At 34.5% G+C, this 27,879-nt stretch overlaps 1 protein-coding gene across 6 annotated transcripts; it reads left to right on the plus strand.

The window, feature by feature from the left end:
• Positions 1–267: 267 nt before the first annotated feature.
• On the plus strand, positions 268–26,707 carry LOC132280140 (chaperone protein dnaJ 1, mitochondrial). 6 transcript variants are annotated; one of them, XR_009471476.1, is made up of 19 exons: positions 268–724; positions 801–891; positions 2,483–2,569; positions 2,886–2,977; positions 5,338–5,421; positions 5,588–5,626; positions 5,839–5,949; positions 6,076–6,117; positions 6,228–6,315; positions 7,798–7,862; positions 8,006–8,068; positions 8,321–8,393; positions 9,069–9,160; positions 11,276–11,347; positions 17,082–17,138; positions 18,764–18,812; positions 18,918–18,987; positions 23,473–23,548; positions 26,226–26,707. XR_009471476.1 is itself a non-coding variant. In XM_059782267.1 (19 exons), exons 1-19 carry the CDS (start codon positions 668–670, stop codon positions 26,251–26,253), a joined length of 1,341 nt encoding a protein of 446 aa, XP_059638250.1. In that variant the 5' UTR covers positions 269–667; the 3' UTR covers positions 26,254–26,707. The 6 variants fall into 6 exon arrangements, 4 of the variants coding, with proteins under 4 accessions (XP_059638250.1, XP_059638249.1, XP_059638252.1 ...); XR_009471477.1 differs by having other exon boundaries at positions 26,264–26,337; XM_059782267.1 differs by having other exon boundaries at positions 269–724; positions 23,468–23,548.
• The last annotated feature ends 1,172 nt before the right edge of the window (positions 26,708–27,879 follow it).

The following is a 27,879-nucleotide window of genomic DNA, read 5'->3' on the forward strand; positions in this document are numbered from 1 at the left end:
GTTGGACTAGCCATTCATAATTGGTATGCTTATTAACGGATATTTCAAACTCATGTCCATTGGGTTGGGTATATATTGGGCCTGAAGCTGGTCTTCTTGTACTATGTTTAGATATAGTTATGCTACTATGCTTGTGCTGTCACTTTAAGGCTTTTTAGCCCACCTTGGCCACCATTTACATATATATATATATATATATATAGATTTGCTTGACAGTTCGAATTTTATTTATTATTATTTTTAAGTTAAAAGGAAGAACTTTTAAATTTCATATTAACACTTTGCAACTATTCAAAATAAGTTAGATACTGTATTATAAAGTAATATTATTATTTTAAAGAAAAATTGCAATACGTTTCTCAAATTGTCCCCAAGCTGACACAGGGAAGAAGAAAGAATAAAGAAAGGATGTCACTACTTGATGCGTTTGAATTGTACACGTCGTCGTTTCTCTGACCAGTAAAAAATAAGCAACAGTGTGAGAATCTCTGTTGATTCCAAAACCCTTCCTGCAAGACAACGGTTACATAAAACCCTAAATCCCAAATCAAGACTTTGTCGCTCGGGAGTTTTTATTCTAACACCGAATCATCATCTGTTCATGATTTGACTGATGGTTCTTCAATTGGAGCCCTAATTGAATTACATCTCACATTTTCGACTTCAAATGGGCAGATTCAGATGGTTGGCAATAAGCTCTAAGCCTTTGTTGCAAAATTGGATGGTAAATTTAAGAATCATTTGTATTGATCTGATTAGGTTCCAGAAAATGTTTAATTAATTCAACGTATTCATTGCAGTGTCGGCGACATTTGCCGTCTCCTGCCGCTCTGGAATCATCATTTTATCGAGCACACTTGGACAGGAGAATTTCAACGCTTTACCATCGGAGTAAGCAACTGTTCACTATACTCAAGCTCACACACACACACACACACACACATATAGGTTATCATATGCATATTTGAAATACTATAATGTTGGTATTTTTCAGTAATTTTTATTAGTGGCAATTTGGCCTTCAATTATTAGTTCAATGTATTATCTATTAATAAAACACCGATAACCTAAAGCTATAATATTATCTTAATTCTTACGGGAAAAAAAGAGCCAGAGTATGGTTATATCTGTGCTTGTGTTTGACACATTACACATTTTGGAAACCAACAAACTCCACACTCTTCAATAAAAGTCTTATAGAGCTCAAACATATAATAGTCTTAGAAATAATATTATGAACATACGTCAAAGTATCCAACCTCTTTTTCTTTTTTCAAAAAAAATTGACAATATGCACATACCATAGCATCTAATGACACTTTATTTATTTATTTATTATTTTTATAGATGACAAAAATACAATTAGAATGACGAGGTAGGAGAGTAATTGAATATATAATATATTTTGATGACATTTGCATAGATCTTCTAACTTATGTAACTTTAATATAGAAATTATAAATTAATTAAAAGTTTTATTATTGTCTTATTCAATGGACATAAATAAAAATTTATATTTATATTAGTTGTGTCCACGATGTGTCCAAATTATATTTTTAGGATTTGACATATCGTCGTATCCGTATCGTATAGTGTCAGTGTCAATGCTACTTAGCTTGCCGAATTCTCTCTCTCTCTAAACGTGACAATTATATCAATTTGGTTGAGAAAAAAAAAGTGAGAATACACACACAAAAAAGAAAAAAAAAAAAAAAGAAATGAAAAGAGAAGAAAGGTTTTGACTTGACTATTATGACACTATGGGCTGTTTACTGTTGTGAATTATTAATGAATGGTTGTAATGTTCTGTACTGCCCTCTGGCAATACTGTTGGTCCACTACATAACGGCCGTTATGCTTATGGGTGATCTGTATTACAATGTGTCAAATATAAATGAGTTGTATTGCGTAAAGTAAAGCACTTAGGGCCCGTTTGACAACCGTTTCTATTATGCGTTTTTGATTTCATATGAAGCAGAAACAATTTTTGTTGTGCTGTGTTTTATTTCGAAAAAAAAGCATGTTTAGTAATGAAAATTTATTGCACAATGTTTTAAGCAAAAAATGAAAAAAAGTTTGGATAATTGTAAAAAATATGTGATAACATTATATTACCTTTTGAAAGAAAGATCTCTACAGACGTTTGGCTACAATAGAAAAACACTTGAAAACATCTTTTTGTGTTTTTGTTTTTGTTGTTATTCTTCTTCTTCTTCTTCTTCTTCTTCTTCTTCTTCTTCTTCTTCTTCTTCTTCTTCCAGATTTGGGCCATTTTTTGAAGCAGATGTGGTACTGTGTCAAATGTAACAAACATTACCAAACACACTTCTACCACTTTTTTCTGTTTTTATTTTTATTTTTTTTAAACGTATTTGGCAACTAAAAACACGAAACAAAAACGTTGCCTAACATGCCATTACAATAATCCATTTTGTACTATATTTATAACTCACTAATGCTGTGTATGCGCTTCTTTTCTCAGCTTTGTACAGTTGCAGTTTTGTAGGAAGGCCTGCTGATATTGCAACCACAGGAATGCCACAAATGAAGTGTTTTATACATTCTACAGGTTTCGATTTTCCAAACATAAAGGCACTTGTTTTTCATATGAATTCCATTATGATTATCATAGCCTTTTTATTATAATTATTAATATTTGTACTATTTTCTTACAATTATTACTACTACCATCACTTCAAATTCTGAGATTACTAGCTTGTATTCAACTATTTATATGCTTCCTAGTTAATTGATTTGTTTCCAGGATTTTGTTACTCTATTACTCTTTTTTTACTGTTATTACTACTACCATCACTACAAGTTCTGAGATTACCAGCTTATGTTCTACTATTTATATGCTCCTTAGTTAATTGATTTGTTTCCAGGCTTTTGTTACTCCATGGAACGAGATTACTATGAAATTCTTGGTATTTCTAAAGATGCCAGCCGAGATGAGATTAAGAAGGCTTTTCACGAGGTGAGTATATGTTAGTGTTTCTAACTGGACCGTCCTTTAATCTTTTTCCTGGGTTCCTTTATATATAAAATATTTATTATTATTATTATTTTTTGAGTATATTCTTTATATCTGTATCATTTTAGGGTTGCTAGTATGCTACAGTATATATTTATTTTTTGTAGGAAGCTTTTACGTTTTGCTTACGATCACATGTGTTGTTGCATTAGTAAATGTATAACTATTACATGATGTTTTGGGAAGATAACTATTACGTGATGTTCTGAGATCATCTCATACAAAACTTTGGTCAATTCAATCAAGCTTTTACATAGTGCTCTGTATGGAAAATCTTCTGATAGCCAATGCCATCGAATGACCATTGTGATACCTGGTGGTTCTTTTTGGGAGAGAGAACTTGCTCGTTTTGGGGTCTTGGGCTCTAGTGAGAGGGTGAGAAAATCCTTAGTCTTGTGAAAGTGGAATGCATCGCTCAACAGTTGCAGGATATCTCAAATATATTTTAGATTGCGGTGGATCAATCAGCTCCAAAAGGAGCTTCTTACATTCCTCCCCTTTTTATCCAATAGAGGAAATGAACTAATGAAAACAAATTTCTCTCTATCACTTAAACATCAAAATGCCTCCCTTATACTGGTTTATTTTAATTGTCTCTTTCGTATCTAAAGGGCTCATCACCTTTTACAGATTTTGTAGTGGAAGAACTGAACTGAGTGCAGAACAAGCCGCTGCAAGAAGCCACTCGGAATATTTTAGATTGCTATGTAAGCTTCATAGATAATTGTAATTGAAATGGAGAAATCATACTCAATGATAAATAGGGAACAACGTATGATGACTGGATGACATGAGCTAAATGCTTTTAACACTACACTCAATGAGTTCTTGTTTAATCCATTTCCAAATGTTTGAATCTCTTAAAATCACAATAACTCAAAGTAAAGAAAGTATAGTGTTTAAATATAAATCATAGAAACCCAAATTCCCTATAGCTAAAATCTTTTTCTTGGTAAGTGGAATGCCTAAAATCTTTATGTCCCATATGGATGGGTCAGCCACATGAATTCTCTTTTTTCCATTCTTTCCTATTATACACTTATGTGGTATGAGGAATATTTTTGATTTAGCTTTGATTCATGTTGAAATTGGGTTAGATTGCAGAACAGTGTGATTATATATATATTTTATTTATTTATATTGATAAAAGTAGCATTTCATTAAAAAAGCGCTCAAGAGGGGAGCGCACCCAAGGAACAAAATATACAAAAAAGAATAGCTATAGGTTCAAGCTATCTACATATTCCAAAAGACGACCCACGGATTCACAATTTTGCCTGTTAACCCAAAAGAATAAAGAACTCAGAATAGTATATTTAAGATGAGATCAAATAGGAGTTTCCTCCCCGTCAAAAACTCCTATTCCTTTCTCTCCACAAACCAACCATAAACAAAGTGGAGTGATTCTCCAAGCATGTCGGGCTTGGCTACCAGTATGTACCCTCTCCAAGCCTCTATTGTATCCACCGTGGAACCAGAAAGAACCCAACAAACTCCAAAGATAGCAGAGAACATGGCCCAGACATCACGCCCCACAATGCAACGCGAAAGGAGATGCAAAAGGTGTGACTATTTGATTTGGGCATTTGGTAATTAACAGTTTTGGTTCGGCTAGTTAACATGCATGAGCATTGGCAAAACAGGCATAAACCAGGTTGAATGTTGCTAGTCAACCTTGGCTTGAGCTGAAACATCAGATGGTTAGTTTGGCTTGACTTTATTTTACCCTTTGTAATTAATGTAGTTCTTTCATCTAATTCTGTCTTTTCATGCGAGTTTGTTTTCAATGTGGTGTGTGTTAGGCCTACATAAACTTTCTGTTGCAGTATGTTGAAGCTTCTGAATATATATGTGTGTATATATATATATATATATATATATATATATATTTATATTTATATACATATATTAATTAAACATTGTTTTCTTGGTAAAGCTAATTGTAAAAAGAACCAAATTGTATCATTACTGTGCTGTCACCTTATATTGATGGGTACAATTAGTAGTTTATAGCATTTATTGAACTGCTGTTTTTTTCTCTGAATAGCAACCCAGTTTCATAGTTTTCATCACTAGATAAAGGTGAAATTAAAAGTAAACTTGTTGATGAGAGAACAAGGATTGCTTAGTCAATGATGTCAAATAGAATTGGTAACAACCTGCAAGTCTTACATGACATGTATTTATTACCAGTTGAAAAGGCTAATGTTCTTTTTCTTTTTCTTTTTCGTTTTTGGGAAATATCCGTGATTTCCTGCAGTAATTAATTTTCAAGGTTCTAACTTTTATAGCATTTATTGCAGCTTGCTAAGAAGTACCATCCAGATGCAAATAAGAATAATCCTTCTGCAAAGAGGAAATTTCAACAAATAAGGGAAGCTTATGAGGTTTGTGATCCATGTTTTGAATAGTCTTTGTTTTTACTTTCCGATTTTAGAGCCTGCTCACATAGTATCACAATCTTTACAATCTAAAGATTGTGAATAATTTTGCTCTTATATTTCTTTATATGATAATTCCATGCTTCCCTCTGTCGTGAATGTTGAATTTCAGACTTTGAAAGATTCTGAAAAGAGAGGAAAATATGACTGGGTAACAACTCTTCTCATTGTACTATTGTGAATTACAATCTTGTCATTTACATTGCCCCATTTCCTCCTCCCCCTTTCTTCTGCATTCGAATTTGAGGGTTGTAAATTTTAATCAGTAAAAACTTGAAAAATTGCTGCCCCTCAATGTATGTTCCTTCAATTAATGTTTCCAAACTCACTGAGTTATTTTCTTCATCTGTTTGCCAAATGAAGGAGCACTCCAGAGGTCCAGAGGATGTGAAATATGCCACTGGAGATGCAGAGGGGTTTAGATATGCTCATAGAACTCATTTCTCAGAATCATTCCATAAAATTTTCTCTGAGGTATTCTTGTTTTCATCTTCCATGTTAAAATTTCTGTACTGATCTAATTATAAAATACTGAAATCTTCTTTTTTTCCTAGGCTACTGAAATATTCAATGTATTAACAATTTTTTTGATCCTTACAGATCTTTGAAAACGAGACTGGAAATTTTGCAACTGATATTCAGGTACCTTGTGCCTCTGGCCACCACATCACATGAGATTGATTTTCACGATATGTTGGATGAGATTATTTTCTCTAAGGCGCTTGTGCAATATATTGTTTTGGATCTTATAGGTGGAGTTATCCCTTTCTTTTTCTGAAGCTGCTGAAGGATGCACAAAGCATATGTCTCTTGTGTCAAGTGTTCCCTGTGATGTTTGCCGTGAGTAAAATCTGAATCATCTTTGAACCATGTCTTTAGAACGTCCTTTGCCAATAAACTGATCTCTTTATCCTTTGTCAAAATCTGATTTTGGCTTATTATTATAATTATTTTGTTTATTTTATTTTTTTCAGTTTGGAATTTGCCTTATTGTTTATTTATGGTTCTTAACATGAACTAGAAGAAGTATATATTCTTTAAGCCACATTTAGTAATTTGAGAGAGCATTGAAGAGGCTGTGGAGATAATAGGTATAAAAAGGTAATAGGACGTGTCCATTCACAAAAAAATTATTGGTTGTCATGTAATTATAGATGTGTGTCTTTCATTGGTGTATGTTCAACGTGAACATATACTTAGCCTTGTCAGACATTTGCTCATAGTGTCCCCATTCTCTTATTTGAGAAAGCTCTGTGCTGTGAATCTTTGAAGAGGCTTGGAAAACTGTTTATGTGATAAATAATTGCAAATGGTGGTGGATGAATTGTTCTTGATTAAATCCTATAATGTGTTGTGGACTAATGTTCGAGTGAGTGACTTCATGGAGAAATGGTTTAGGTTTCTATGGTACCATCAAAGGTGGCATCTTTCACTTGGATGATGTTGAGGGACAGATTTTTGATTCTATGGTACCATCAAAGGTGGCATCTTTTTTCAGGAAAAAAGAAAAAGAAAAGGTGGCATCTTTCACTTGGATGATGCCGAGGGACAGCTTTTTGATGGTGGAAATCTGATTAATACAAAATTGGATAATTCTGAATCTGTGCATAATGTGTAGTTTAATGGCAGAGACAGTTGATCCTTTATTCTTTCACTATGATGTGGTGAACATTTTGGAATTTCATTTGCTTTCTTTCGTAATTTGGTGGGGTTTTCCTTGATCAGCGTGGGCCTAATTTGGGTTGGTGGGTGGGCATTTGTAACCAGTGATAGTGCATTAGTGATATTGCAAATGCCGCTCTTTTTCTTTTTCTATATATATTTTTTTTTTGGTTGCTTCTGCTGGTGTTTTGGGGGTGGTATTTGGAAGGGGAGTTATAGAAGAATCTTTCACTATATTGAGACTCTGGTTGCAAAACTCAAGCATTGTTATACTATAGGAAGCTTTTTATTCCAGATATCGGAGAACTTTGGGTTTGGATCTATCTTTGTAGAGTTTATGGACTCTTGTGAATTGTTATTGTTTGATGTCTGTTACACATTTCTACATGGGTTTTGCCCTTTCTATGTCTTCAATAAAATTACTATTTGGAATTGATTTAAAAAATCAAATTTTTATTGTTTAGATATGGTGTGATGAAAAAACTTTTTTAGGCTAATGGATGCATGAAATCTAATATTGTGTAGGATGTGGTGTTTCAAGTTAATCACTGCTTTGTTCTTATTTAGGCCAAATTATAGTCTTTTTGTGGTCAGTTGTATACTTGTTTCCCTGTCATAGTAATTGAAATTTTCTTTTCCCTCGTCTTTCTTTGGATGCAGATGGCCGTGGCCACCCACTTAATGCGAAAACAAGAATTTGTCCAACTTGTGAAGGCGTTGGGAGAGTAAGTGCTTTGATGATCCAACGCAATGATTCTTTTTGAGAAAGGAGACTTTGTGAGGAAGACTTTTTGTATTTATCATTTTGAAATCTGACAAGTAATTAAATTATTTCTTTGTTTCCAATACTACATGACTCTTTTATTAGGTTACAGTTCCTCCATTCACAACAGCATGCCATACTTGTAAAGGACTCGGTCGGATTGTTAAGGTCTGATGTCTGAACCTTTTTTCTTTTTGGGCCGAATTGTTAGGATCTGATGTCTATTCTGTTCTTTTTTTCCTTTTTCTTTTGTGTCGCTAAGCAACAAGTTTTGAGCCCCATAGCCCAACTTCAATTTGGATATTATGGTTCCTTTTTTTTTTATTTATCCACAATGCTACAATAGGTTTTGTGTGACGTAACTCCATTGGGTTTGAAATCTGGATGTGATTAACCTTTCATTATAATAAAATGGTGCAGGAATCTTGTACGACGTGCAAAGGATTAGGGGTGGTTGAAGGAATGAAGAAGGTTACAGTTCAAATACCAGCAGGTTGGTGTTGAATGTATTTTCAATCAAATGATTACAAACACTTTAGCCTTGTCTGAAAAATCCTTAAGTACTGAAATTTCTATTTATATGATATCATCAGGGTCAAATCTCATTTTTTTGGTTGGATTAATAAATCATGGCATATATATTACCTTTTTTAGGGACCATATTTGCATGAATACACAATCCTTCCTTCATAAAGCTTGTAAGTTCAAGTTGAGGGGTTGTATGCTGCTGTTGTTACATTTTTTTTTATTTTTTTGAAAGTTACTGCTGTTGTTACTTGTTCTGGTTGTTTAGTTGGCAATGCAATATTGTGGCCATAGTGTAATACTTTTTCATTTTATCAAATATTCTCAGTAACAAGAAGTCAATAACAGACTTTTTTCCGTGTTTAAGATAAATGATAGGTGTCTAAGATGGCTACTTCCTAAAAAGTGAAAAATATTGCTGGAATGGACAAGATACTATTGATTTTGATGTGATACAATGCTCCCTAAATGGTTAAAAAGATTGAAAAACTAGTATATCCTTATGTAACTTGCCTTTCTATATGTGTGTATACTTGTGGCATTTTTATATAATATTAAAGACAAAGAACCATTACGTTTCATTATGACCTTACATTATGAGTTTTTGTTGTTTAATTCACTGATGTCCTTTTAAATGGAATAGGTGTAGATTCTGGGGATACGATCCGTGTACCAAAAGCTGGTAATGCTGGAGGCCGAGGAATACAACCTGGCAACCTATACATAAAATTAAAGGCACAATATACTTTATATTCCTGATCGATTAAAATTCAGATGCTATATGATTTTGCAATTACTACACACTTACTCCTCTGCATAGAAAAGTTATCTTCTGCAAGCTTATCCTTTAGTGATATTGAGGCTGGTGGGTTCAATGACATTGTGTGATAGTTGATACTTGATGGCATGCACCTTCTTTTCTTCTTCTTTTTTCCTCTGTTATGCTCTAAGTTTTAACCTGTGGTTTATTTATATAATTAAAGCAAGCAAAAGATGGCTATTGCGATTTTGCTCTTTAAAGGTAAGAAGCGGTGGACGATATGTGCTCCTCAAATGTCCAAGTGCCAGGCTTGATGATGCTGAAGTAGCATTTGCTTCATAGAACAACTTCCACAAAGAAGTCTTAATAATATTGACTCGAAACCTCTCTTTCTCTATTTCTACAGTCACCATAATGAAGATAAATTAGATAGTAAAAATAATAAATCAGAGATGAATTAAGAAATTCAGAACTTGATAAATGTAAAAGAATAGTTGCTTTATGCCAGTGAATGATTCAAGTGGTGAGATTTAAAATGGTTCAATAATAAAAAAATTTGTAACGTTTAACAAAACTTGTTTGTCCTTGACTTATGCCTTGCCTAGTTATGACAAATGTGTTTTGTAGTCTGATTGGGTAAACATTTGCTCCAATAAGGATGTCAATCAGTGGGACTTTCTTTAGGTTTTTCATCTATGCTTTTCGTGGAACCTCATCTCATGATCACTCTTGCACTGTTATGCAATCAACTTTGATCTCATGAGCTTTGTTGCATCAATCCTGAGTTGGTTTGTAATAGAAATATATTATTATTACTCCTTCCATCCCAAATTATTAGTCCATTTCAGAAATTCCATTTTTTAAATATATGGAAAACTAACCCTTCATAATTTAGAGATTCACTCATTAGCATGTGCTTGGAAGTTTGTGTGTCTGAAGAAGTTCTAAATTTTATGGGTCAAATTTACAAAGGGGACAACTATTATGGGCATCTGAAAAAGGAAGATGGACCAACAACTCAGAAGGGAAGCTGATCTTTAAAAACATTGCTGTTTGAATGACCTGAATTAACAATTAAGTCATTATCAACTGACTCCTAACAGCCTCAACTACCATATAATGAACTAAATTAATAGATTTGTTCAATTTTAAGTCTGCTTATTTCCAATATTTGGAGTGTTGGGGTCAAGATGATTAAGTACTTTTTCATTTTTTTTCCCTATCCAAATCATTCAGTTTCCAAAAGACTGTATCCACTTAAAGAGTTAAATATATTTATGCCAATGTCATAATCTAATGTAATCATAACATCTGACTCCCATCGTTGTTCAAAATTATCTCATCCATCAATTGAATAACATGCTATTCATTTTTCAGGACTCCTTATTCACCTGAAGCTGGGAGTGTCAATTTACACTCGCAATAAAATTTAATTGAAATATTTTCATTATTGACTTCCATCATTTTCCTTGTTTCTCTTTTCCTATTCCTCTCGTTTTCCTTTGTATCATTTCAGTATTGCCATATTTTAGTTACAGGGCTTTATGTATTGCATATGCAGTAATTGTGTGTTTGAATCCAAAGGAAATTAAAGGAGGTAATGCTTGGTTTCCATTTTTATCTTTTCTGTATTACAATTACCTAGAAGCTGTAGGTTTTTATGTGACCTAAATTTATCATCAACACCGGTCATACTCAGAAGATATTCAATTTTGTGATGTGTAATAATTTGCTTGTTTTGTTCAACGTGTATAGACAGCTAGAACCTTTCCCATTCTTTCTTTTCATCGATCTTATGTTCTTTTGAGTTTTAATATATGCATGCTTTCAATTTTAAGTATCTAATGAACTTGTCCAATGGAAGTATGCTATATATGTGATGTATGGAATCTTGTTGTGAGTCCTTTAGTCCTGACAAATCTGAATGTATTGTTCAGCTGCATTCCTACTTAAAAACATTTAATGTATTTTTGTAACAGTAGTTGACTAAAGAAGACTTGTACCTTCAATGTGTTGTTGCTTTTGATTGACCTTTCACCTTTGGAGTTTCAGTATTTGCCTTTTGAATTGTCCTTTATTTTGGTATTTAGGTCGCTGAGGATCCTATTTTTGCTAAAGATGGCGCAGATATATACGTGGACTCTAATATTAGCTTTACACAAGTGAGAACTATTCCTTTGGCATGTGTGTGTGTGTGTATATATTTGGGTCTAATTTTCTGTTTAACAATATGGTGTCATTTGGTTCGCATGCAACATGGTAGTATATTATCTCTCTCTCTCTCACGTTTCTTGATGTGCTTAAACCTATGTGTGTATATAGTTAACATTTGGATACCTAATGATCGTCGGTCAGTGAGAGATCATATTTTATTTAATTGAATCATTGGACTTTGCTTAAATAAAAATCTTCCTTGCGAGCTCCTTCAAGTTGTTTATTTTGTGGTCTCCCGAGTCTACTGTAAGGGGCATCTGAACTTCCCACCTTTAGTGAATAAAAAGAAGATGAGCACCTTATGTTTGTTTTTGTCTTTTTGTGTCACAACTTTCACTAATTAATTGATGAAGACATAATTTGTTTTGTCTAATTATCCCGAACATGCTACCGAGTTGCTTCTCTTTAATTTGATTTTGGATGTGATTTTTTTTTTTGGTGGTGGTGTTTGGGATAAGAGGAGGAGAGAAGAAAGAAGGGGGGGGGGGGGGGGGGGAGGATAAAGAGAGTAATCACTTTTTTGCATGACAAAGCGGTGGATGAATGAAGAGTGGTTGGGCTTCTTATCTTCTACCTTTTTGAGGATATATTGGATTATGTCTAGCGTCCAAGCCCTCACTGTTCCCCAGCAACTTCAAGGCAACCAAAGGGGACGTAGGAAGGCGGGTATATTATAGAGCTAGGGGCAAATCGAAGGTTTGTCCAGTGGGATTGGGCATGGATGAGCCTCGACTGGACAGCATTGATGAAAATATAGGAAAGAAGGTGGAATAAGTTGGTGAAATTTTTTAATTGAATAATATTACCCTTCAATCATTACTTATCAAAAAAAAATTATTACCCTTCAATCATTGTTAGATAGCTTTAAAAAAAAAAACAAAGAAAAAGAAGAAGAAAAAAAGAATGTTGGGGACTTGTTATTAGGACAGCTAATTATATTTTTGTGCACTAGAGATAGCTAAACTCCACATCTTTAAATGAAGGAGAGAGAGAGAGAGGGGAGGGGGTGGGTGGGTTGTGGGATGGGGCTAAGGTGTCGGGCTAATTATTATTTTTTACGACAAACGCAATGAACCGAAGAACAAATCACGATAGAGAAACAAACACACCACACAAAGATTTACGTGGTTCGGCAAAGCCTATGTCCACGGTGAAGATCTGGCGAAAGGTTTCACTACACAAAAATCAGGAGGTTACAAAATTTAGCCCCCAAACCCTAGCTCGCTCTCTCACACCTATTTTTTTTTTTGCGATTTTCAATGTTTCTCAATATCCCACTCCAAACCCTAAACATCCTTAAATATTGGATTACAAGAGAGTACTAAACAGGGTCCACGAAATGCAAGCAAAAGATGGGTCAAAAATTTTCCTGGGGGGCACTGTCCCCGAACCCCTAGAACATTGTGTGGGCTTGGGCCCACACAAAGCTCAATCAACGGGTCGCAATGCAACCCGGAACCAAATTCGGACACAACATCACATTATCATTCAGTAATCTTATCTTTAAGATAAAGATGATGAGGGGGAGAATGAGATATGGGGGGTGGGGGGGTGGGGCTGATTACTTACTAGTCCTAACGCTATGAGATGGCTTACTTAGGTAAGAAGAGGAACAATGATAGTGGTTCGAGTCTTATTTTTTAATTAACTATAGTATTTCATACAGTAATATAGCTTGTTTATCTCAGGCTACAAAATGGTGGTTAATGTCAAAAGGCAATTAGCTCCTCATTTTATATTATATATTTTGGTAATGATACTATAATTTCTTTGGCCAAGGACATGAAGAGGGCTGCAATTTCATCTTGCCATTCGTAATTATTTAGCATATGATAATATATTTAGGACTTAAGTGTCATTATATTGGCTAAATTCGTGTCAAATTGAGTTTTCATTTTGGTTTTATCTTGAGTTATTTTTGGGTCACTGAGCTTGTTGGTCGAGACAGTTTTCTTTAGATTGGATGGTAATTATATTGAAATTGAAATCAATTTAGAATCAAGTAATTAACAGCTTTGTTCACTTGGATTGCACAATAGGAGTAAAATTGCACGAGCAAATCTAGGATTATTGGATTAATTTAAGGGATGTGATTTTCCCACACCACTTTTTTAAACTTGCATTCCACTTGATTTGTTTAATCACTTCAAAGGTTTAATATAATAGGACTTTTTGGTATAATCATGGAGTGTGAGAGTGCTTTTGAAAGACAATTCTGTTATTTCCATTTTTAAAGAAGCAGGTGGAGTGCATGAGTACAAAAATGGCGTTCGAATATCATTTTTCTTATAATTGTGTTTAATATTAGTTCATGTTTGTTTTAGAGGTTTCTGAAGACTTCTAACTTGGCAAAACTAGTGTTCTGAAGGTCTTGGGTTGGTTAAGAAGTGTTTTTCTTAAACATTATACTTGGAAAGATTTTTATTTTATTTTATTTTATTTTTATGGATGCATAGAGGCTATATCAAACTACAAACACATTATTTCCCAATTTTTGGAAAATATACAGTTGATGGGTCTACAACTGATATGCTTTGATACCAGTTGTTGGTACCTAAGATCGTTATCCAAGGCTCTGATGCTAGAGTTAGTGCAAGGTCCAAAGTAGTTCGAGAGAGAGGAGGGCGAGGGGGTTGATTAGATCTTGTCCAATTTCAATTAATAATAGCTAATTATTGAATTATCACAATTATATTTGAAACACAGCTTTATGAATTAGTTAAGTATATAGAGGAGAAATAAAGAAATCATGCAATCACACAAAAAAATACGATTTTTACATGAAAAACCCCAATGGGAAAAAAAAAAAATTGATCTAGTCCGGTCAGATCAAATCCACTATGAGAAAACGATATTACAAGTAGGTTAACAGTTTCCATACTCTAGAATCCCGAGTTACCTCTTGACATAGAGTCTGATCCTCCAAACTTTCTACTTGAGTCTGGCACATTGTCCGCTTGTCAATAGCTCCGCTCCTCACGTGATCTGCTTCTCCAACTAATGATTTGATCTCCAATGACTAGTCTTCCAAGTTATGTGTTTATTGTATAGAAACACTTCGATGTTGATGACGATGTAAGCTGCACAAGAGGATGATCAACACTCTAAATAATAACTCACCATCTAATGCAATATGGTAGATGATGAAAGGCTGACACATTGTCCGCCCGTTCACAGCTCCGCTCCTCACGCGATCTGCTTCTCCAACTAGCGATTTGATCTCCATTGACTTGCTTCCAAGTTATGTGTTTGTTGTATAGAAACACTTTGATGTTGATGACGATGTAACTCCACAAGATGATGATCAACACTCTAAATAATAACTCACCATCTCGTGCAATATGGTAGATGACGAAAACAAAAACATGCTGTCTATGTGATCTCTCTCTATATGATCTCTCAATAATGTCTGTAGAGATCTCTCTGTATTTGTCTATCTATTTTATTTTATTTTCAGGTAAATATCTGTCTATCTATGTTATGAGAGCCTAAAGGTCTTTATATAGTGCTTCAAGTCTAAAGGTATTGGGTTCTTTACTTGTAATCAATGTGGGAAAACCTGAACCTTTTAGGAATCTGTTAAAGTAGTAGCCAAAAGTTGTTCGCGTACAGGTTGACAAATCAAGCGACAACTGGACAAGGCTTGATCGGTGGACAGTTTGATTGACAACCTCATATCTCAGACTTTTCATTCAGACTCAACTTTCGATTGATTGATGCTCTCTGGAATTTACGTGATCTATCAACCTATTTAAATATATTTAATCCAGAACATCCTTTTCATGAATCAAACCGTGTATGCATTGTGCTTTAAAGAATGTTTCTTTAATTTGTGTTCATTTGGGAAAAAAGATTTTTAAAAGATATAAAAAGCATCGTAGGGCTTCCATAACAATAGAAATGAAATGAAGAATGATATCCTAGACTTGAAAGGCCTTTTACACTTTGTGAGATATTTTTGGGAGCTTGATACACGCATACGGTTCCTGAGTTTGAGTGAAAACTTAGAACACGTATATGGCTCCATAAGTTCTATTTGTGCTTGATTGAAGATTTGGAAGAATATTAGTGGCAGAGATTCCACAGCAATTTTACATAGATGATGGTCTGTCTCTCTTTGTCTCTCTCTCTCTCTCTCTTTCTCGTGTGTGTGTGTGGAGTACGAGAGTGGTTCACGTGGCAAATTGGTTGGCCACCAATCACCGTGTAAGAAGGCAGGTTTAAAGTTGTAGTTACGTCGACCATTAGCAATGGTTGGACTTGTGGGGTAGGTGCCTGAGAATGGACTGGGACTACACATGTCAATGTGGAAAAGGTGGGAAATATTGCACGTTAGAGGTAGAAGCTGATGATTCCGACTCGACAACAATCGTTCTGCTTTTTATTTGGCACAGTTAATTGGTTAGCTCTTGATGAACATGAATTCTTCTTCCATTCTTTTCTTTATAACTTATGCTTTTATTATACCCAATTTCTTAAGATATTTTATGAATTTCATCCCATGTTTGTATTGGTCTACCTTTTTGCTTCTTATCTTCTATTTTACTAGTTCTTTTTCTTATTAGTGCATTTTCTGATCAGCCTTATATGGGTGGATTTATGGTAACATAGTGAATGGAGTTATTTAAAATGCATCAACAGAAAGATTTTAGTTTCTCAAGGACCTCAATAAAATAATTTTCCTTATCCTTTACTCTGTCCTCCCTCTTACTTCTTAGTCTGACTCCAATAGCTACTCTTTCTATATATTTTTGAATTTGAATCCCGAATCCCGAATCCCGAATCCCTTCATCTTGAATCCATCCATCCATCCATCAAACATTCCAACTTTAGTCTTTTATGTTAAACTTACTTGACTAGAGGTTTATTATCTCCAAGTTCTCTCTCTTCCCTTCTCACCCAAATGATATACAATCTCTGACCCCCTGATCAAAGTGCTAGGTTTTTGTCACCTCTGTGGGTTTCATTAGTTTGAGTCAGAGCTTTCTCCATACCACTCAATTAATAGGTTATTAGTAATGATGCCCAATAATTTTTGGGATAAAAGAACATTCAATTCTTTTCCAAGTAAAGACTGATGTTTAATAAAAGACAGGTCTAAAGGACATCATACCTGAAATATGTCTATCTGAACTATGTTTGCCTAAAGAGTTGGCAGTTGATGTAAGCTTCTACACGAGTAGTTGTTAACATTATAGTCCCCCTTGAATCAATGCTTTGTTGTGGACTAGAAATTTTTTAAGCATTATTGGGACATAGCCACGTCCTTCGATACAAATTGCCTTTTTGAAGTGAGTAATGTGATTGTCCTTGTAGCTTTTGAAAATTTCTTTGCTCTAGTCATTTTCTTAATTTACCTTGCGGTGGTCATTTTTTATACTTGATTAGAATTCTTTGATGGTCTTCTGCTTATATTTGACATTATTGTTGAAGTGCTAGCAATGTGCTTTAACAAAACTTGTGTTTTTCTCCCTGGTCTGATAGCTTCTCAGATTATCTTAATGTTTTAATTCATGATACATACATATGTATATCCAATCCTAGTTGACTTTACCATATTCAATAGTTTTGACATGTCAAAATGTGGTTTCATGTCTTTCTAACCTAATATATTTGCAAGCAAAACTGAAGTAGTTTGCTAATTTAGTGACATCCAAATTTTTATTTTTTATTTTTGAACAGGCTATTCTTGGTGGTAAGATTGAGGTGCCGACTTTATCCGGGAAGGTGCAAGTGAAAGTATGACTTGTTTCCTTTTTTGCTTTGACGTAATCAAATGGTTTTTTTTCCTTTTTATTTTTGTGTGTGTTGGTTTCCTTAGAGGATACTGCTGGAATGATTTCATGCATGTAATATATTGCTGATGAATGTTTACTTTGTGGGAAGTGCAGTTGAATGTAGCTTTGGAATATTTCATTCCAACTTTTTATTTTGCAGGCTTGACAAAACCTTTTGTTTTTTTGTTTGGTTCTTATTTTTTTCTTTGTACTCCCCCCCCAAACCCAACCCCCAATAACATGAAGTTGAAATTGTGGATAAAATATAATCTCGAGGAACATTGTCATGGCTTCTGCAATCAAGATTAGGTGTTAGAACTAGACAGACAGTAAAGAACTGAATTTGATCTTTATTGTTGAGATATTTACTTGAACTTAAAGAACCTGATTTCAGATGGCTAGGACTTCATGGAGGGTGGTCAATTGAAGGAAATTTGATTATTAGCACTTTTTAGCAAAACCTGGCGGGATGTATGGTGATACGCAAGCTGGGCCTGTATCTCAGAGCAAGGTGCTTTGGATTAGGATCTTATGTTGGAATTTTTTTTTTCCCTTTTTCTTTGGGTGGGAAAAACAATTTGTTTTGGGTGGGTGGGTGGGGTGGGGTGGGGGCGGTGGTTGTCCATAGGGGGTAGTTGAGTATTGTGCATAATGATTTCTTATAGATAGGGAACAAGTCTAAAACACACTCACATATACAAATATAATTTTGAAATGTATATGCATAAGTTCACCAAATAATTGCGGATGTAGATAAAAACGTCTAGCCCTCGCATCAACATTGGAATCTACAGAGTTCTAAGGTAGTGCATGGGAAACAAAGAAGAAGAAGAAGGAGATTGAAAGTGAATTTTAAAAATATGGATTCCTAGATATTATTTCTGAAGAGAATTTTGCTGTGTTGGTTTTGCTCTTTTCCTTCTCACTACATTGTTTCTGAGTTTAAAAAGAGAGAAACGGAGGAAAACTGCACTCTTCATGAAGAAAGGAGAAGTGAAACATGACACTGTTTTAGACTGGATTTCGTTCAAACAGAATATTAGATCCATAAAATATTTCACAAAAGCCTCAATGTGGATCGTCAGAATTGTTCATACCGAGTCCATGGTGATCCCACTAGGATCCTACCTCTCTGTTATTTTTCATACAATCCAGATCTATGTGACAAATTTGAATCATAGGATCCTAAGATCCCGCAGCCTGGGTTGGATGCTGATTACCGTGTATTAGAGTGGTTTATCATGTTAGACCCACAATTTTTCAGTTGGATTTTGTTATTAAAACATTAGTTATAGTAGTTTGATTATTTGACGCCGGACTATTTGCAGGTTTCACTCCTTTTGGCTTCCCTTCACTTAAGTTCTATTTCCCTTTTTATGGCTTTCCCTTTCTTTGTTTTTGTCAAATTATGTATTTATTAAACTAAATTCAATTGATTCTCCATTCTTTTTGTTTATTAATTTTCATTTAAAGCTTATTTTGGTGCCTACTGCTGCCAAAGTTATTTTTTCAATACTGTGCTTCATCATGACAAACATTTAATATAACTGTGATCATTTTTTCTTGCTTTGTATTTTGTCCTATTAGATACCCAGGGGGGTTCAGCCTGGACAGGTTATTGTGCTAAGAGGCAAAGGTACAATAAACCAAACTTTTGCTCTGCTGAAATCTACTTTGATTCGCACTCTCTCTCTCTCTTTCTAAAGTGGACTTAAACTTATGAGTTGTGGTGTTCTGGAAGGCTTGCCAATGCATGGTTTTCTAAAAGACCATGGAGATCAACATGTGCGCTTCCGCATCACCTTTCCTACGTAAGCATTTTCTTTTCTTGCTCTAATCTGTAAGGTCTGTATAGCCATAATATGTTCACACGTTTTGTTTGCTTCTCTTCACTATTATTTTGTCAACCACAACTTCCAGCTGAGCTGTGCATTTGCATGCTACATTAATGGATTATCAGAAGTTGGCATTCGATCATTTTAAAAATTTTATTGGAAGGTAGATCTTCATTTTAGTGTATGGTCTTTTTCGGTTATATTTAAAATTATGACAATGTAACTCAGGAAATGTGAACACTTGATTTTGTTGCTTGTTATGTATTTGAGTGTCAATATCTGATCATGGTTTGTGTAGACTTGTATTAATCAAATCAGTTCATTTGGGTACAAGAGACCAGTATAGCATGCAACTATGCATGGAAATTAGAAAATTAAAAGAGAAACAACTCTTTTACAATGATGTCTGTATAATTGTGAGTTGCAAACATTAAAATTCGAAGTTGCAAGAGAGATATTTCTTTTGGATAGACAGTTCCATATGGTATTTTGCTTGACTGTTTGTCTTTATAAGAAAGACCCTGAACTTAGGATACCTGTATCAGAACTCTGTTCCTTTTCTTTGACCTTTTACCTAAGTTAGATTTTCTATTTTGCAGTGAGCTCTGTTTTTATTTAGTCTAAAATCAAAATAATGCGTCATCATATGATTTATACCTGCATGGGTTGCAAAATCCAAAGGATATTTTCATGGGCAGGCAGTTAAATTTTTTTTCATTACAGTAGAAGTTCTAGTTGCTTAATTGGGTATGCAGATAAAAATTTCAAGGTAGACAACAAAAACATAACAATAAAACCTATCAATTGAAGAGCTAGGGTTAGCAATCCGATTAGGGCGCTTGGCTGAGAATTATTTATGTGTAAGAAGAAGGTAATTCACTGAGACAACAGCCTCTTTGAGGCCTGGAGCAGAGGCTTTTAGAGCAAAGATCACTAAATCAGACCCCTCTTTTTGTCTTCACTGGCACCCTCTTTTATTCCCCTTCTTCTGAAGAAAGTGCTACTTTTACTTATATTATTGATGAAGCCCTAACTTCTTTTGTTTATTGCTGGGTAATCTGGTAGGTTTTTTTCAGTTACAAATAGTGCCTAGCGAATGAATCATGTGAAGGTAACATAATAAGGGATGTAGAGTTACTAATTGTAAAAGCTATGTGAGCTGTGAGGGAAAATAATACTTCAACTTAAGTGTGTGATTTTGAGATTCCCTATTGAATCAGTGAATTTCAATGTGTGCAAAAAGGAGCTGTTTGTGAACAGCTTTATTCCAGTTACTTTTTGATTAGGTTGTTTGTCTAGAAAAGTGAGCTTGAAATCCATGTTGTTTGCTAAAAATGCTTACTGAAAGCACCATTTGGCTTGGTTAATCACTTAACACTGCAAAAATTGAGATGCTAACGTAGGATTGTTGCCTTTTGCATGAAGGTGCACTGTTGCCATTAAGAAATCACTCTCAATTTGTTTGATCAATATAATTTCAAGTTTAAACAACCTTCACATTCCAACCAATAACAGAAAGACATTATCAAAACCACCTTTTGTAGGTATGCTCATTTTAAACCCCCCCCATAGGTTGTTACTCTTGACACTGGGAAGTAGAGAAGCAGAATGTAATTCAAGGGAAAACTTAAAGAATAGGTTGGCTCGCCACTCCTAAAGAATTCATGGGATGGATAAACAGAAAAGGACCTTAATTCTAGCAAGCCAAAGGCCCAAATTTCTTTCAAATTTCATCGAGTCTTACTTATGTTACTTGGATATAACCTTGAATAACAGTAACAGTAACAGGAAACAATTTTCCATCCATAAGTGTATATCAAAAGTAAAATAACAATTTCAAGTTAGACAATAAAAATTAAGCAAGAGATGAAAATTGAAAGCTATATAACTCGTGTTACTACCAGGGACATTGGGACTTGAAAGGGCATCACAAGAGGCAATGAATATACAAATTATATAAAACAGTGATCATTTTGGAAACCAGATTTATTTCTCTCCCCCAACCATATTGGTCTTTCAGGGTAAAACTTCCCCAGTGAAATTAGTTTTAATTGACAAGGTGAGAGAGAGACAGTTTTTGTATGTTGTTATTTGAGCGTCAAATTGCTTAAGCTTTCAGAGCTGGCTATACACACTTTTCTGAACATCATACAGTGCTTTTACAAATTGGTGTGATACTCCATTGACCTACTTTAGCTGCATTGGCAGTGTAGTAGATTTGATCTATAGATGAAGTCCACTTGCCCCAAAGTTTATCCAGCCAGGTTCCCGCTTGAATGCTGGGACGATATTGTCCTTGACTAGTCTTATCTTCCCAGTCTTCATGAGGAAAAGTTTATTTATAAATTGCCACATTTAATAAGTAGTGAATCACCGAGTTACCAATGGAAGTACAAACTCCAAATCTGAAGTTGGATTCAAGATTAAGTACTCATTATCCAAGTATTCATCAAAGCTTGGTGGAAAGTTTTAATCTGTACGATTTTTATGCTTTTGCTCTTTTTTTTTTTTTTTTGTGCGAGATAAATTTAAAAAAAAAAATTCACAAATTTCATTACACAGTACAACCCAAGTTTTGAGTAGGACACATGACTCAATATCCTACCTAACAAAGTTATAATTTATTGAAATTAATAAACTTGATTTCTAAAGGCTTGAATGAGATGAATAATATGTAAATGCTTGAATGAGGCTTCAACACTCATTCACAACTCTGATATTTATATACTAAAAAGAGCATATGTAATATTACAAGAAACATAGTATATGCCTAGATATATGCATAAATAAAGTCAAATCCCATGATTCTAGCTTATCATATCTCGGCTAATATGGTAAGTTACATCCATGATTCTAGCCTATCATATCTCGGCCAACATTTTCCCTCAAGTTGGTTCGTAGAAATTTGAGATGCCCAACTTGGACAATGCATCCTCAAACACGGACTTTATAAATATATAGCCAACGACTATGTTTGGCTGCATTAACTTGACTAGCCAGAAATAACCATGGCATTTTCTCCAAACCACTGTGGATATGTCTTATCTGATTTAGTTGGTGTCTCAGACCATAAACCATTAACAATGTCTCCTCAGAGTATGAGCAACCAACCATGTCTCCTTTGACCATAAACAACCTCTCCTCAAACCATAAACAACCATTACTGTCTCCTCAGAACATTTCCCTTCATACACATGTTTAAAATATGTGGATGGAAGAATTAACACTGTCTCTTCATACCATTCCCCTTCACACATGTTTAAAATATGTAGACGAAAGAATCAATAATGTCTCCTCAGACTATTCCTATTCATACACGTTTAAAAATGTTGAAGGATTTACATATTTAAGTTACACCCTCTCTAATAGCTTAAGCTTTTAGAGTAGATGGTTGTTAACAAGGCCACAAGTGAGGCATGCAATGATACATTTTCATGTAGAACAAAAGCATAATTATGACAGCGTGAAATTAGAAAAAAGAAACTTTTTCATTCTTTAAGCATGAACACTTAATGCATAGTATAGAAATTAGAATTGAATCAAAGTTCCATAAGAGTCTTACTCAATAGATATATAAAAATAAAATTTTACTTATATATATATATATATAGATATATATAAATTTATATTTATAAATAGCCTTGTCCATGAGGGTGGGCCTTGGGGCAATAGTAAGGTTGCTCCATTGTGATTTGGAGGTCATAGTTTCGAAACTAGAAACATCCTCTTCACATGGAGGTAAGGCTACGTACATTTGACCCTCCCCAGACCTCGTAATGGCGGGAGCCTTGTGCATTTGGCTAGCCCCATATAGCCATATACGTGTCCTACTTTTTTCAGGAATTAATGTGTCGATGTATCCGTTGACTTTAAGAGATCATCAAAACAAGAGTAAAGTAGAAGATGAAGAAGGAGAGAAAAAGAGAGAGAGATGGGGAAAGAGAGACAATGAAAGAATACTTTCATCCTTCCACCACATTCTTTTTATAATAAGAATTTTCAGAATTACACATAAGCACCCTACATTATATAAGTAATAACAAATAAGCCCCTGACGACAACAGTATCCGTGTTTTATTGTATCCGTGCCTATGCTACTTAGGAGTATATATTCAACGATAAGTGAAGTGGAAATCACATTTTCTAAGATTATTACCAGCAGCATCAATTTATTAAAGATTTTTTTTTCTTGGCATCTGGTTGTGTTGTGTGAAATCATCAGATGACCTAAGTAAGAGATGCTTCAGTTTACCAATTACTGATATGAGAACTGGAAGTGTCTTCTGCCTCTTCCTTGGATAGTATTTATTGGCCAGCAACATCATGTTCTTTATAATTACCAAAGTTATGAGTGCCACCTCATTGTTTTTCTGTGATATGTTTGGAACTTCTGAACTAGTATTTCCTGGTGAACTTGAATAGATGCATCTCATTTGTGCTTCATCTTATTCTACAGCACAGTAAATGAACGCCAACGTGCTATATTGGAAGAATTTGCTAAGGAGGAAATTAGTCGTGAAAATACTGCAGGAAACTGGTAAGTTCCCCCTCCTCTCAGATGTGCATATACTTTGCCGTTCTTGTTTCCTGTGGGAATTGATAGATATATATTCTTTAGAGGGGTGGGGTTACTATTTTATAATTTTAAAGGTACCATGTGCACAAACAATATGTTGACATGGATTTAAGTGATGTAGGACAAGTGCAGAGAAGAACTTTGATCAAACTGATGCAAGATGAGTGGAAAGATTCACCATCCTACAAACTCCTGTATGAAACTTGATGTAGGGCAGTATCAAAGAGTTTTGTTCTGGGGCTGATTGTGGCCTAATGGGATAAGTGGGGGGATTTTTAAGAGGGTCTAAAAAGTGATATGCGTTTGTGAACAGTTCCTGTTAATAGTAACAGGCTGGTTTATGTTATTTGGATGATAGATTGAATTTTTAGAAATCGGCTTGCAAAATTTTATGCCTTTAGAAAAGGGGTTAAATCAGTTCTGGTTGTGGCGACTTAAAACTTAATAAGGCAGAAAAATATATTGCAACTAAAAAAGTAGAAATATGGACCACTACTATAGCCTAACTCATCAGCCTAAGACTATGGACCACTAGTATAGCCTAAGACGCACAGATGCTGCTCTAAGAGGCCCAAGAATGACATACGCTTTTAAAGAGAAGTATCTGTATGTGACATGTCTGACAGGACACTCCCATACACATGTTGGATGTGTCCATGGTTTAAAATAAATTCTCAATTTCTGACACATAATAACAGAGAACTAATGTAGTTTTATTGTTGAATAGGCTTCCATTTAGTATGAAAACAAATTGTAATTGTAAGAAAAATAAAATTACAACTTTATAATATATTTATATACATGCACCACACACACATATCTACATACGTTCTGTCCTTGTTACATCTTTGATCTTTCTATCTGAGACATGTTGGTTAAAGTTCTATATGATCTGTAAGTTAAAAAATTCTTGTTACAGTCATAGATTGTATATTTGCTTCTGTGATATAATCTTTATGCCCTTCCCCTGTCCTTGACCCTCCAGTGTCCCTGTCCTATTTATTAATTTTTTTAAGATTTACCATGTGAGTATGTCCGTGTTATATCCTGCCCCTTCTCCCCATCCGCATCCTTGCTTACTGGACTGAGTTTCATGCACAATTGTCAGAAAACTACGTTAAATAGAATATAACTATTTATAGGCTGCTGATTTTTCCTACTCTCACTGGGATTTGACTCAAAATATAATAATTTTAAAAAAAATTTGACTTTAACTATTAGGACTGTTCTAGAATTTATTATTATTTTTTTGTGTAGCTGCAGACTGTTCTAGATCAACTAGGACTCCCTCTAAAAACTCATTACAGCTCATGTCTATCGAGCATACTTGACCTAAAGTAAGCTCATTTACCACTACTACATCCCACAAATCTTGAAAGTACCAAAATATCCTTGATGCCCCAATGACTACTAAAAACTTGGTAAAAATATAAATTAATTTGACAGCTACTAGCTTCAATTAATCAAATCATCTCAAAACTTAATTCAGCAAGCAAGTCAAACTCCATGCAAAATTTCCTTTTTACCTCTTTCTTGTTAGTGTGCTCTGTATTTTTTAGTTTCTTTGTATTCTTGGCCTTTTTCTCTTTAAACACTATTCTTCCAGAATCTTGTGCATGCATTGGAGATTAAATAAACATTTAAGGGCTCCATGAGTATTTCATTCTATATGATATAATCATCTGAGCTGGACATGCTTAATGTGCTTTTCATCTATATCTATATTTAAATCCCACTCCTATGGCTCTCCCTAATTGGTATTCTTTTAGGGGTCCTGAAATTTGCCCAATAAATTTTTTTCAGTTTTTGCTTTAATTATTTGAGTAGAAATGTTTGCAAGAAACCTTATATTTGAAAATCATTGCGGTTAAAGAAAGGCCATGGTAATCCCAAGGGGTTGGCTCAAGTGGGTAAGTCATTCCTTGGAGGGGGTGTGTGTGAGTACCAACTACGAAAAAAGAAAAAGAAGAAGGGCCATGGTGTTACACTATCTATGCCTAAGAATCATGCTACCCTGGTCCTAAACAAATCTGCATCATTCGAACGTATTCTATCTGAAGTTCAGACCGTGTTAGTGTAGATCCCTAACTGTCTGATTCAGTAGAGCATTACTGAGTTCATTACAATTTTTAGGTGAGTTAAAATACTGGTTGGGGGCCAAATGCATGCAAAATACTGTTTGTTGTAACGGGGTTCCTAGATGGTATGTAACGAGTATAGTTGCCTGATCACTAGATGTTTTTGTGGATTAGGATGGTGAACTAGATTGTCTTTTTGATACTTTTGTTTGGGACAATATTATATTTTCTTGAGATTATTCTCAGAAGTTTTAACTCTGCATGTTTTACACCCTCAAAGTACTCACTAGATCATCACTATCTTCTGGTTTTGATCATCTTCATGCTTTCAAATTCATGTTACCTAGTTTTCACAGTAATATTTATCTTTAACTCATATTTTGTTCCATTAGCCTTTTAGATTATTTCATTTGCATTGACATGCAGCAATTGAGCTTTTACTGAGATACTTGTTGTTTTCTCTCAAAATGGCATAATCAATTGGTTGATATTTTGACCACATCATTGCATTTTTTAGTCACCATTCTGAATGTGATGAACATTCTGGAAATGGATAACAGGCTTTATCAGCAGCTATCTACTGGTTGAACTCTTACAGGTGGCAGCATATTCTTGAACGTGTGGCGGGTCCAAAATTTATTCTTGAATTCTCTCTTTTTATGTTGATCCTGCTGCTGCTTGGCAAAATCATGGGATGAATCATGGGATGAGAGCAGCTGCTTTATGATTTTTGATGGATAAATCTATGGCAATCATCTTTGATAGAAGGTTACTGCTATCGTCATCCTTAACAATTCTGCTGATGTAGTCCCAGTTATATCGGATTCCTCTGCTGAGAGAGAAGAGTTCTTCGACGGAAGGTTTTCACGTTCATTCACTCTAACTTTTTGTTCTTTTCTTCATTCATCATCAAAGAGTACAACACTATAGGGTTGCTTCTCCTTTTGGTTAGAATACAGTTTGTGTATGTCACACATATGAATTGTTGTATAGAATTGATCATTTTATGATTAATAAAAATGAGGCTTCTTTAATCATTCAACTCTGTTCCCATTCTCGATGTTGAATCTCTCTGAACATATATATATATATATATTTAATTATTTTTAAACTTAACACTGAAGCCAATATATCAGCTGTGCAGCATGTCTTTTTTGTCTTCTAAGAAGTGAAGTAATTCCAATCATTTTATTTGTTTACAAGCAAGGTCAAGTCTGAATTTATAACTTGCTGCCATGGAGGGTATGGAGGATGCTTTTTTGAATTTTTTAACTGTCCTTTCCTCATATGCTTCTTGCATAATTTCCGTTCATCCTAGACGCTGTTTAAAGAAATCTAACAGCAGTTGAGTACCCTTATAGGGATTGATATTGGGCTTCTACTTCTCTGCTTTTGTTGTAACGTCTAGGCAACTATAAAATTTCTACAGAGACTCCTCAAATTTAGATTGCAAGTTTTAGAATTTATTATTATTATATTTATTATTATTAAAGTCAGAGTGCTTGATTATCCGAAAATGATGTCTCCACATAGTTGGATCATGCTCTGCATACGGTTGTAGAGTTGGAAGATACGAATAGCTATTTTTCACCCTGAAAATTGGAAGTAGGTTTCGGGTGGGGGTCTGCCAGTTTGAGACAATTCATTTCAAAGAGGTGATGACAAATGGTGCATTATGGACATCGGAATCCTTTGGGGAGAATATGAATCCTTTCCGAATGGCTATTATGGTATGAATTTTTGTCAATTGATTTTAAATCATCTTCATTTTCAACTTCTCCTTCTGAAATGTAAATTAAGAAAATTTCTGCAATTTTGAAACATTGTCGTTTGGGTTTGTTTCTTTGAATGTGTTATTGGTATTGTGTTATGCAACTACATTCATCTGGTAGGTACATGTTAATATTTCTTTCATCTCATAGTATAAGACACCATGTTTTGATGTAGTGCAATGGAAATCACACTCAAGAAAGTTTTTGGATTCTGCTTTGCTAAAACCATAGGGTCATGAGAATGCTTTGAAGGGCATAGTATATGCTTTTGCAGCTTTTCACATCTTTGGGCATGTCTTTTAAGTTTGGCTAGTTTATGGATCTATCTATCTATCTATCTATCCATAGTTTAAATATTTTCAGGACCTTGAAAAATTCAGTATTTAATGATATGGTATATCTATATTATTTTTTGTTATGGACCCATGCAAGTCATTGAGTT

The sequence above is a fragment of the Cornus florida genome, unplaced genomic scaffold (assembly GCF_030987335.1).
Source record: "Cornus florida cultivar Cherokee Brave unplaced genomic scaffold, ASM3098733v1 CherokeeBrave_3.0.0_Hap2_Chr10, whole genome shotgun sequence".
Taxonomy (NCBI): domain Eukaryota; kingdom Viridiplantae; phylum Streptophyta; class Magnoliopsida; order Cornales; family Cornaceae; genus Cornus; species Cornus florida.

What these genes read in the sequence shown, in the direction of transcription:
- LOC132280140 (XM_059782266.1), top strand. Translation starts at nt 668, where the DNA reads ATGGGCAGATTCAGATGGTTGGCAATAAGCTCTAAGCCTTTGTTGCAA. An exon ending in ACCTATACATAAAATTAAAG is followed by an intron (nt 9,161 to 11,275) that starts GCACAATATACT and finishes TTTGGTATTTAG; the next exon opens with GTCGCTGAGGATCCTATTTT. An exon ending in GAAAATACTGCAGGAAACTG is followed by an intron (nt 23,549 to 26,263) that starts GTAAGTTCCCCC and finishes GAACTCTTACAG; the next exon opens with GTGGCAGCATATTCTTGAAC.